The sequence below is a fragment of the Chelmon rostratus genome, chromosome 8 (genome assembly GCF_017976325.1).
Source record: "Chelmon rostratus isolate fCheRos1 chromosome 8, fCheRos1.pri, whole genome shotgun sequence".
In the NCBI taxonomy this organism is placed as follows: domain Eukaryota; kingdom Metazoa; phylum Chordata; class Actinopteri; order Chaetodontiformes; family Chaetodontidae; genus Chelmon; species Chelmon rostratus.
This window is the reverse complement of record NC_055665.1, coordinates 24,506,064-24,517,674: the sequence shown is the minus strand read 5'-3', so window position 1 is coordinate 24,517,674 and position 11,611 is coordinate 24,506,064. Positions and strand designations below refer to the sequence as shown.

At 46.2% G+C, this 11,611-nt stretch overlaps 1 protein-coding gene across 2 annotated transcripts in view; it reads left to right on the top strand.

The window, feature by feature from the left end:
• The first annotated feature begins 483 nt into the window (after positions 1 to 483).
• Positions 484 to 11,611, top strand: part of klhl32 (kelch-like family member 32) — a 28,024-nt gene continuing 16,896 nt past the window's right edge. The window contains exons 1-4 of one of the 2 annotated variants that reach the window (XM_041942795.1): positions 484 to 605; positions 2,074 to 2,195; positions 4,738 to 4,915; positions 9,711 to 9,818. In XM_041942795.1, the coding sequence (XP_041798729.1) occupies positions 2,173 to 2,195; positions 4,738 to 4,915; positions 9,711 to 9,818 (309 nt within the window). In that variant the 5' untranslated portion in view covers positions 484 to 605; positions 2,074 to 2,172. Of the gene's footprint in view, positions 606 to 2,073; positions 2,196 to 4,734; positions 4,916 to 9,710; positions 9,819 to 11,611 lie in introns of both variants that reach the window. The other variant, XM_041942796.1, reaches the window with a different exon arrangement.

The window sequence follows — 11,611 nt, the reverse complement described above, 5'->3', positions numbered from 1 at the left end:
AGCCCAAACTGAAGTGCTTAGAGGGGATACTTATATTCCATATGAAAATGGAAATAGTTGAGGTTTTACAGCCTACTACTCGCAGATTAAATGTCTCAAGGCATTTAAAACCCCTAATGTGCATACAGATAATAATAACATCACAGCCAAGTATAATACTAGCATGTCATTATTACTATATCAGTCCTTAGTGGAGCAGCACAGTGTGAAATTACAGTAACATTAATCATGATTCTTCTGTTCACTCCGTGGAGATCCTGCGAGGACCCCTGGTGTTGCTACAGGCCTCTGCCATGCTGTATGTAGTAAACATACAGGCGGTCGCATGATTTGCCGTGTCTCAATTATCCACCTGGAGGCGCTGCATCCCCTCTGTGTCCACATTCATGTGACCGCCGTGGAGAGGCGGGGTTATAATGTAACAGTTTAGGTGCTACAGTGTAACCAGCGAAGTGTCCGCGGTAACGGAGCGCGTCTGCTCGCCGCCGCGCTCCTCTCTCTTCTCGCCGCAGATGTACAAGAGATCAACCACGGACATCAAATGAGAGTTGTCGCGGAGGCGCCGCCGGAGGGGACGGGACTAAATCATAACACATTCATATGAGGTGCGTAAGCTTGTGGCAGATTAATACGAGAGGGAGCTGAGTACACTAAATTCCCGCAAAGCCGTGAGGTGCTCTGAATTGTGGCGTGGATTGTCTGAGCGCGCCCCGTGAGGGATGCAACAGGATTATTGCGCTCGTGCGGAGGAGCTTGTTCTCCGTCCCTGTAGTTTGTGGAGCGAGGCGCTGGCCTGTTGCTAGGAGACCTTTTGACAGCTGGGAGCTTTTGGAAAGTGACAGTTAATGCACTAATGGTGTCTGCCTATCTGGCAACCCAAACCTTCCTGCTTCTCTCCAAATCCAATTCAGTTGCGCACTGTTCCCCGGTAACCCCTAATTGCCTCTTGTGCGTAAAAGGCAACATTTACCACTGTGGTTGTTTTCAGACAGGAGATTACAGTGTTTTGCAGGGAACAATGGTCTACTTGTTGTGATTAAAGGATCCTAAATATGTCCGCCTTCCGGATATGTTTAATCTTTTCTGAAGCCAAAATGATGAATTCATTATGCCTCAATCAGAGGGTGTGAGATATGGTGCTGAATTTTAATGTCATTTGCAAAAACTTCACCTGTAGCCTATTGAGGACGTTCATGGAGACAATTAGAGATATACCCAGTAGTGAGAAAGAGATGCAGTATAGATTTGCTGTCCTGATGTGATTTACACACATAGTTTCTAAGTATGATTTTCTTCCTCCATGCTAAAAACCCCACCATTAAGAGCTTACGTCGACAAAGCTATGAAATGTGCGCGGCGTGTATTGGCCTGTTTGGGGGTTGGACCGAGGACCACAGGATAAGCTCCTTCTCTCCCCCATCAGTCAGTTGCAGTTGCCTGTGGCCATGCCTGTGAAGGTCACTCATACTCAGATCGATAACTAGATCTCGCTGGAGACTGCACTCAAGAGCAGCCAGCAGCACACTCAGCCTGCCTACACTTAAGGTGAACCACACACACAGACAGGCTTGCTCCTATGAAACAGCCACGTGAGAGAACCTGCTGTGACTAATTGTCCATTGAGTAGTATTTCAATCAGAGCAGCTTGGATTTCACAGTGCGTCTGTGCTGACCTCTGTTTCACTGTGGCGCTGCTGTATTTCACAGGAGACAGGGAGGAATATCAGATTCAGGTGTGTAGCACATTATGTCAAGGTTGTAGCTACACCAGAGGGACTTGGTGTAATTTGGACTCCCAGCTTGTTTTGAGAAGTGCTGAGCTCGTTTATTTGCCTCTCTGAAGTCTAGCTGGCTGTGGCTGTCGCAGCCTCTGCGTTATACGTGAAAAGGCCTCAAAGGGACAGCTGTAAGAATTGTCAGAGTCAAGGCCGGTGTAGCTGAGAGACGGGAGAAGTCAGCATTAGGCTTGACGCGTGGCTGCATCCCTTCACACGTCGTGCGGGAGGATGTCACAGTGCGGCTGGGTCGTGTGGATGGACTGAGTGAAGCTGACGTGCTGCTCTGTCCTATCAGGCTGATGTATGTTCCCGGTGAGGAGACTACAGTCCTCAGGAGGCACATAGCACCTCCCCTCCATTTCCACCACCATCTCCTCTTCCTTTGTCCAGGGGCATGCCTTCTGAACCCAGCCTCAGGTAAGTGGCCTGGCCCTTCCATACATACTGCACATATCATGCATGCTCATGGCACAAACTGAAAAATGACTCAAGTAGCAGTTACTGCACAGGCACTGAGAAATGAACCGACTAGTTCAACAGATGTAGACAAAGAGCCTCTTGCTTCTGAGACTGGTGAGCACCATTCCTCATTTTAACCTGAGGCAGATCCATGCCAGATCAATATGTTCTTCAGGAAAGGTGTTTGCAGTGTCCAGGATACACTGTCTTTCTGTTCTCATGCATGTTTTGTTTGGATGTGGCGGAGATTACACAAGGGTAATCCCATTTAGAGGAGAAGGCTGTGTATTCTATATGTTTGTCACGGTCAACAAATCCCACGAAAAGACCAAAACCAACAATGTGTTAGACCTTTTTCTCGATACTGTCAGTGCTAGATTTAACAGACTTCACTCAAACAGGAGTACATTGTGTATTTGCTGGGGACCATTTTCGGCTGTGGGTGGTGCAGTGAGTGTGAACAGCAGCAGGATGGTGCCTGTGTTCATCATGGTGGCACATTTATGAGTTTTTGATGGAGCTCTATGGCACAGAGGATTAAAATATATCAGCCTTTTGCTACAGAGCCAGCACTTGTTAGTAGGGTCAGCTCTGGTTTTGGTCTCTTCATGGGATTGGTTAATATCAATATAGAGTATTGCCACACTTATTTAGAATGCTGCCCACGTTCTCCTTTGTGAAATTGATTTTTTTTTGTTTGTTTGTTTTTAAAGCCATCGTGTGCAGGATTTTAAACATTTCAGACTTTGGTGCTTGAATCAGAAAGACACTGTTGCAGACAGCAATGCTAGCTGCTGAAAAATGCTGTGATCACATTGTGGCTTTGAAGTGAAACTCTCAGTTTTATAGATCAAGGTCAGTTTTCTGGTCACGAGTCCTTTTCAGTCTGTGAAAACAGTTGTGTTGCTGTCCGTCTTTTGTGGTTCTGCCATCTTGGTTTGAGCTCAGAGACCACAATATTTTAAATGCATGTCTCAGGGCATGAAGTATGAAGTTGCTATTGGGTGCAATATGGAAAAATCTACCTCTTGTGAATCAACCGGTTTTATGAAAGTGCTCTACTAAATCACTGGAATAGCCCTTTAAATGTGCACAATCATCATAGTCTACAGCTTCACACTGATGGAAGTTATACAATGATGTTTTCATCTTTTATTTTCATATATTCATTATCATCAAGGGCATCAAACGCTCCTGTTCCTTCTCAACCCCCCCGTACCATTTCTCCCTTGTAAAATCATGTAATTTCCCTCTCCTCCCATCCAGCATGGCAATTTTGTCCTTTTCTCCCCTGGCTTTTGCCTCTGGCAGAGTCCAACTACCAAACAAACAGCCTGACTCATCAGTCATCCTACCTCTGGCCTGTAGCACACACGCACCCACCCACACACACCCATTATTTCCCCTGTCTTACACCCCGTCACCATGAAGGTGACAGAGCAAGCCTCCTGGCAGACAGCAGCATTTAGAGTGACTGCTGCAACTGCAAGTGGACAGAGATGGATTTGGATGGACAGGGTGGCGTGCTGCTGATGGATGGGTACAAGCGGAGGGACTGAGGATGGGTTGGAAAACAGGGTATATTTGGTGCTACATGGGGCTGCAACAGTCCAGCAGTCAGCCAGTCAGCCACAATTTTTCAGACATGTTCTGTAGTCTTTGCATCTGTCACATCAGTCATAAAAAAATCTCATTTGAGGAGTGTGAGTTTACGGATGGGCAGAAAATGTGGGGACATAATGGAAATGTCATTCATGGTAAAGACTTGTGTGTGAGTAGTAAAGTGTCAATTGTCTGCACTTCATTTAATTTAATCTTTTAGTTTCAAATTTGAAGAAAAGAAGATGAAATGTTCGACGTTTATTTTAGTTATTCATCTCAAATTCAAATTCAAATGACAGGCGTTAACCTTTTACTGACTGTTCTCTCCACAAGATGCTAACATGATTTACATCTCTGCTATTGCTGTGAAAACATAAATGTGTACATAGAATATATCCATCTGTAGACTAGCCTCTTGCCTTTTTGGTCACTGTTGATGTTTAACAGATATTACCATGTAATACCATGCACTAAACTTAAAGTTAAAGGATTACCCAACCCAAATTAGTATTCATACTATCATTCATCGTCAGGGTGCCATGGCTGTTGGTACCAGATTCAATGGCAGTTCAACCAGTAACGACACTGCAAGCATGGCTAAAAATGTAACGTCTCGTCTGTGTTTGTGTCTGTAATGTCTGTCAATGAAGTCTAGCTGTTCAAAAATGCAAAAAAAATCATGAAAACTTCATGGCCAAATTCAATTCGTGGGTCTACTCTATTCAGTTATAGTAGTAGTAGAAGTAGTGATAGTAATTGTGCCAGTAGTAGTACAAGTAGTAGTTGTACTATTATTATTATTGTTACCGTTAATGTCATTGATATAACTAGAGCTTTGTCTGATCTGCAAGTACTCCAGATTAACAACATATCTTCTTTATTTGTGTTTGTGCAGCAGTAGGGAGATGCTGACAGGACAGAGGCTCTGTCAGTCAAAGTCCCACCAGGACTCGGTCCTCTCTGCCCTCAACCAGCAGAGGAAGGATGGCTTGCTGTGTGACGTCACCCTGGTCGCCGGCGAGCAGAAGTTCCACGCGCACAAAGCCGTCCTGGCAGCGTGCAGCGATTACTTCAGGGTGAGTCCTGGACCCTATGCTGCCCCTTTAAAATGTCTGACAAGTGAGCCTATGCAGCTGAAGGGGATGATAATGTTCCTCCTTTGTTTTTTTTTATGTACAATGGTGAGAGTGATCTAAAGGATTTACACAGGCTGATGTTTTTATAAAAAGCAGGTATCAGTCAGGCAGTGAAGCCCGCTTCTGATGTGATGGAGGTGACAATAGCGTGTTACGTAACCATCTTCAGTTGTTAAAACCACCAGAAGACCTGTCTTACAGTGCTCACTTCATTAGCACGGATTATTAATGGAGGGGTTTAGTGTCCCACAGTGGTCCAAATGCTGTTTCAGGGGCTCTACATGCTGCCAAGAGAATAAAAAGACACGGTTTGTTTGTTTGCATGTACAGATGGTACAAAGTGCTTCAGTCTAGGTTAAAAATCTACAGCAGATCGCCCCTTTCCCGTCCCACCTGGATGGAGCCTTCATGCTTGCATTCGCGTGGCCTCTTGCCGCAGCGTCAGTCTGATCCCTGTTAAGCCACGGAGGTAGCTGCAGGTAGACTCACGCTGTCAGACAGCCAGACAGGCCTCACAGGGAAAAGTGCACCGATGAGATTTGATTTACGGACACTGAGCAGATTAGGAAGAAGAAATTAATCCCTCTGGAAAATGAGAGGCAGATTAAATATGTCCAAGTTGCCCAGGGATTACTCCTTCTGTGTGTGAGTGTGTGTGTGTGCTTGTAGCTTATTTTTACTTCTTTCTGCAGAGAGTTGAGGGTGGGCGAGTCGCACTCCTCTCCTCCTTTTGTTCGTCCTCTTCACTTTTGTTCTCCGGCTCCGTTTTTAAATGCCGCTCTTTCAAGTCCCAGCTGAGCCGAGCAACACTGTTGTTCCAGCACTCGGGTTATTAGATCAGCCTGTTACACTGAGCAAGAAAATTCACTCTGCTGCCTTGTTCCTGTGTGGGGGCCTAACAACATTATCTCCGGTTTGTCATCTGACTCCACCGCTGGGTTTCGTTTAGTTCGTTTAGCGTGGAGATGAAGGTGCCTCGTGTGGTGAGCGGTGACTGTGTGTCTTCTCTCTCTCTCTCTGCCTCTTTCTTTCACACTCAGACACACACGTAGTGGTGATTATAACACGTTATGTAGCCCAGCGGACGTGAGAGATTGTAATGGAATACCTGACCGAGCGTGAGTTTGTTTACCTGAGACTTGTCCTGAATGTGTCAGCTGCTTCTTCCAATGCCGTCACATTACGAAGACGTCTGAAGTCAGTCACGCCAGCATCACACGCCACCCCCAGCGAGAGCGCCCACACACACACAAACACATGCACACACGCTGCTTGCTTTCTTCGTCATGCAGAGGAATATCGTCTGCTAGCCCTGCAGTCAGGACAGGGCTCATATCAAAAGCTAGCATTGTCTCAAAGAAACATTTCTCAGTGTATGCACGACCTGTACTGCACACAGCTGTGCTACTGCTTCAACCTCTTTATGAGCCAATGATACAACCCTGATTCTGAAAAAAGAGACGCTGTGTGAAAGGTAATTAACAAAAGAATGCAATTAAATGGTTTTAACAAGTGTTCCTGAGCTCATGTAGTAATCTCCTTTCTACACTCATGTGTTCACAAATTGATGAACCTCGCTCCATCCTCGCCTGTGAACCACTGAGCCTTTCCAGGATGCTCCTTTCATACCCAATCATGATACCATCACCTGTTACCAATCAACCTGTTTACCTGTGGAATGATCCAAACAGGTGTTTTTGGAGTGTTTCGCAGCTTCCCCAGTCTTTTGTTGATCCTTTGAAACATGTTGCTGCATCAAATTCAGAATAAGCAGATATTTACAAAAATCAATGATGTTGATGAGGTCAAACATTAAATATATTGTCTCTGTGCTGTTTTATATTGAGTCACATTCTGTTAATTTGTGTTTTGCACAGCGTCCCAATGTCCCTGTATGACTTGCAGCCGATCACTCCTCTGTGCCTTCCAACATATCTTGATTTGATAATGATGATCTTTCTGAAGAGCAGCAGTATGGAGGGGAAGAGTGAGAGGAGGATGATGGATCGAACGTAGCCATGATGAAGATCAGCTCAACTGTCTGTCTTCTCGGTCTGCTGTGCAGCGTTCTGCACTACAGTCACCTCAAAAGTAATCTGCCTATATTACAGCTGTGATATAGGAACACATGGGTTAGTGTGATGTGATTGGATTGTTGTTGATTTGACACAAGTCTGCATTTTTCAGTCCTTCAAAGCTGTTTTAAAAGCTATATGGAGACATTGTCATAGCAACAAATCCTTAATCTTAAGCCTAGAACAGTGCAGGCTTTTCCACAGTTTGCTCAATCATGACCTGGCCTCTAAGAGTGAACCTCACACAGGACCTCAGATACAACTGATTCCTTTTCTTAGAGAGATAGTGATAAATGTCGATATTATTATAGTTTCAACTGAAGTTGTCAGATCAATGGACCAAAAAACACAACATTTAACTGTGATATGTTTGCCATTTGAATTGAATGATAAAATAAGATGTGCTTGCATCATAAGTACAGTAACCTGCACTTACCTGAAAAAAAAGCTCACTAGCTTCTAATCAGCTTTACAAAAAGTGAACACACTAATTGTGCAAACAACCCGATGTGTGGAAACGTTGTGGAGCACAATATAAAACACAATAATACCGCTAACAGTGACACAAACAGGCAATCATATGACCAGCAGTGAGTCAATCATATGATCAAGCTTTCATCGTTCTTGTACCTAAAAGAAGAGAGCATTGTTACTCAAGACGACGTCATCACTTCAGCCTGACAACAACATTTTAGCCACAGGGCTTTGAGAGGTTTTGCGTTTCACGGTCCAGATATGGTTTCACAGGTTCTTCTGCTCTTCCAAAAGGAAAATACTGTGATGTACCCTGAACCCTGACCACTGATATCCACGCTGGGCTTCAAAGTAGCAGCTGAGCCTTGAGCACTGCAAGCGTCCTTCTCTGTAATCGCTCTTCTCTTCTCTGTGATACATGTCTGCCAGTGAATGAAGCCATAGAGAGGCTAATATTTCACTCAGACATGAAAATGACCTCATGGATATGGTAGTATCTCAGTGGGTGTGTGATGGAGTCACAAGTCCTCTCTGGTATGATCACAAGCGGACACACAGTCATTCTGCTGGCAGCTCAGGCTAACTGCAGCGCTGCACCCTCACTGCAGCATCATGTGAAAGGACTGCAGTGAGCGGGACTCTGTGGTTCACCGTGTCTCTGTGCTGGATCTATATCCCATGTCAGAGGAGCCATCCGTCACCACCAGCTCTCCCTCAGCTCCTCCACCAAGGTCAGGAGCGTTTGTGCCGGGGGGGAGCAGCTCTGCGGACGCTCTCAGGGTGCCCTCCCTCCTCCTCTCCGCTCAAACGCGCACTAACACGGATGCAAACATGCAACGCATAGGCAGTTTCTCTGTTACATGTACTCTCTCTTTTACGGCCTGCCTGGGTCTCTGTTCAACTTCCTGTGCTTTGCACTCACGCACACTCTGACCACAGCCCAGTCGCCCTCACACCCCGGGTTTAGCCACAGGCCTTCCTGTGCTCAGTGGACCAGCGGATTTTTAATTAGCGCAATGGTGAATCAACAAGGCTGAGCTCTGAGGAGAGATGAGCAGGCCTTGGTTAAAGCTCAGCGTGGCCTCAAGTCAACCCTGTCCCATACATCATCCTCACAATACAAGAGGGGCCATTCGCCAGAGGAGAGGGGGGTCGGTGCCTGGTTAAAAGTTCATGCGTGCTGTGAATCAGGGGGAATTCGATGAGCATTGGGAGGAATGAATGTCATTTTTGTGACAGAAAGAGTTGCTACGCTAACTGGCCAGCCGGAGGGACTTCGGAGCTCATAATTCTGTTATACGCTAGTCTGGAGAGATAGCGCCGAGTGACTGTGCTACAAACCGTGATTTAGGAGATATGTGGGGTGGCGTGTTAGCTGGATCACTATCCCGAAGCGAGGAAACTGTGAGAAAAAGACACTGTCTGCAGGAGCTGGAATTGCTTTTTAAAAGCAATTTATGGTGTCTGTTTGTCCCACTACAATCCAACAAGGAAGAGTTGAGCTGATCTTCATCATGGCTACATTCGATCCATGCTCCTCCTCTCACTCCTCCCCTCCATACTGCTGCTCTCTGCTGGTAGACCCTGATCAATGGCTCTGTCATCCCCTCATGGTGTGACACCAGTCAATAGCTTTGATTAGCAAGCATGAGGCTGGATGCACGCTGAGCAGGGCCAGACTGCAGACGCTGCGTCCACTGCTTTGATTTCACATGGAGGGTGGCGTGCATATCTGTGACTGTGTGTGTGTGTGCATGACAGAAGGAGAGAAAGAAAGACAGGCTGTAGCACAGAAAGTACTGATTGTACTATTTATTGCTGCTAAGCCCCGGGGCCAAGGCAGGTAAATCAATACAGAAGGGCTCCAGGATGTTGCGTCTGGCAGGTTTTGATTGACTCTAATGCTGTTTCTTCAGCACGTGCACATACAGAACAAAACCTATTTCTCAGTCTGTTAATACTGGAGCAACAGACATGCTATGATTAGCCTTCAGAGTCAGCATTGAAGGAGTGGGAGAACAAAGCTGGATTGATTTTACCATCCGTCTCTGTGATTACTGGTCATTTTTTAATGTCTCATGGCACACGTTTTTCTCTCCTCAACCAAAGACAGAAAATCCCAGATAAAACATCTGTGACGTGGTGTTCCCTCAGCTAACCTTCATGTTTCTGTTACGTGTCATCAGGCCATGTTCAGCTTGTGCATGGTGGAGAGTGAAGCAGACGAAGTGACTCTGCAAGGAGTGACCAGTGTTGGCTTGAAGCACGCTTTGGACTTTGCCTACACCGGACAGGTGAGTCTGACCCATAGCCACCACAGATAAACAGACCCAGAAAAGAACGTTGCCTACAGAAACTTAAATATCATTGACAGAAAATCTGAGGAGAAGACATCCTACACTTTTTTATTTGGAGGTGATAGCTTGGACGTGCTGAGACTGTAGAGTGAGAGAGTACCAAAGCAGTATCAGCAAAATTAGTGCTCAATGGGCCTTCTTTGATTTGGGTGGGAGCTGAGCCGAAAGGCAAAGCTCTTGATTTACCAGTCAATCTACGTTCCTACCCTCACCTCTGGTCGTGACCGGAAGAACGAGATCTTGGATACAAGCGGCTGAAATTAGTTTCCTCTGCAGGACAGGGCGCTCCCTTAGAGATAGGGTGAGGAGCTCTGTCACTAGGGAGGAGCTCAGAGTAGAGCTGCTGCTCCTCAACGTCAAGAGGAGCCAGCTGAGGTGGCTCGGGCATCTATAACGGATGCTTCCTGGATGCCTTCCTGGGAGGGTGTTCTGGGCATGCTCCACTGTGAAGAGGCCCGGGGGAAGAACCAGGACACGCTGGAGGGACTATGTCGCTCGGCTGGCCTGGGAACACCTTGGGGTCCCCCCGGAAGAGCTGGAGGAAGTGTCTGGGGAGAGGGAAGTCTGGGCATCCCTGCTTAGACTGCTGCCCCGGTTCCGGATAAGCTGGAGAAGATGGATGGATGGATGATTTGGGTGGGAGCTGAGTATTTATGTTGAATGATGTTTTGACCTATCATTAGGCCCTGAAGTACTACTGGGTCCTCTGACAGGGGGCACTGCTCTCTAACCATGACCTAATGTACATGTAAACTGTCCCTGATCCAAAGCAAATAGCAGGCACCATCTGCTGAGGCTGACCCGACTGGCTTGATGGGCAGTTTCCCCTGAGTGCCATGAACCACCGAGTGGTCCAGCCACCATCGCTGTGTACCAGCCTTACTAATGGCCACTAATTCGCAACCCCTCTGGCATCAGAAAAGTTTCCACATATGTTTCTTTGACCCGTCTGAGTGTAAGAGTGCAGGCGAGTCTACAAATTAATCAGGTGTAACTGTTGTTTGGTTGAGTCAGGCCCAGAGTCGACACAGAGGAGGCTCTACGGTGTGTTCCAGTCTGCTTGTTGCCTCCACCCACACGCTCAGCGCAGCTATCCAAAGCAAGCGAACAGCGTCCAGCATCAGGCATGTGCTATCTGCACCAGTCACCAATCAAAGCGCCCTTATCATCGAATAATGGCGACATAGCCGACCAAGCACGTGTTACAGGCTTTGCTTTATCGGCTAAGCTAACTAGCATGTTGCCAGCACTGACATAATTCAACCAAACGCGTCAAATATGCCAAGCAAGCCTCCTCAGCTTCCTCACACAGCAAAGCGTACCGATTTGTCTCTAAAATCACCTGCAAGCACCAGCAGCTAACGACATGCTAAATAACAATAACATGCTAATAACATGCTAAGGTAACTCACCTGTTGCCAGAGATGTCCCAGACCTGCAAATTAAAACTACACATTCTGCAGAATAGCACCTTTCACAGTGTTTTATTATGATGGAAATGTCGTCTTACTCAATTAATACAGATGCAGTAGAATTTGAATGTTGTCATATATTGTTGGTTAGTTTCATTTACAACAATGTGTCATATTTTATACCACTCAACTCTATCTGCAAGTAACTAGAAAGTGCATTGTTTCCCTCTGAAATGTACCTGAATACCCCCCAAAAAATACCCATGTAGAATGTGAGAGTTGTACTACTTACTTTTCACCATTGCCAAATATGTCACC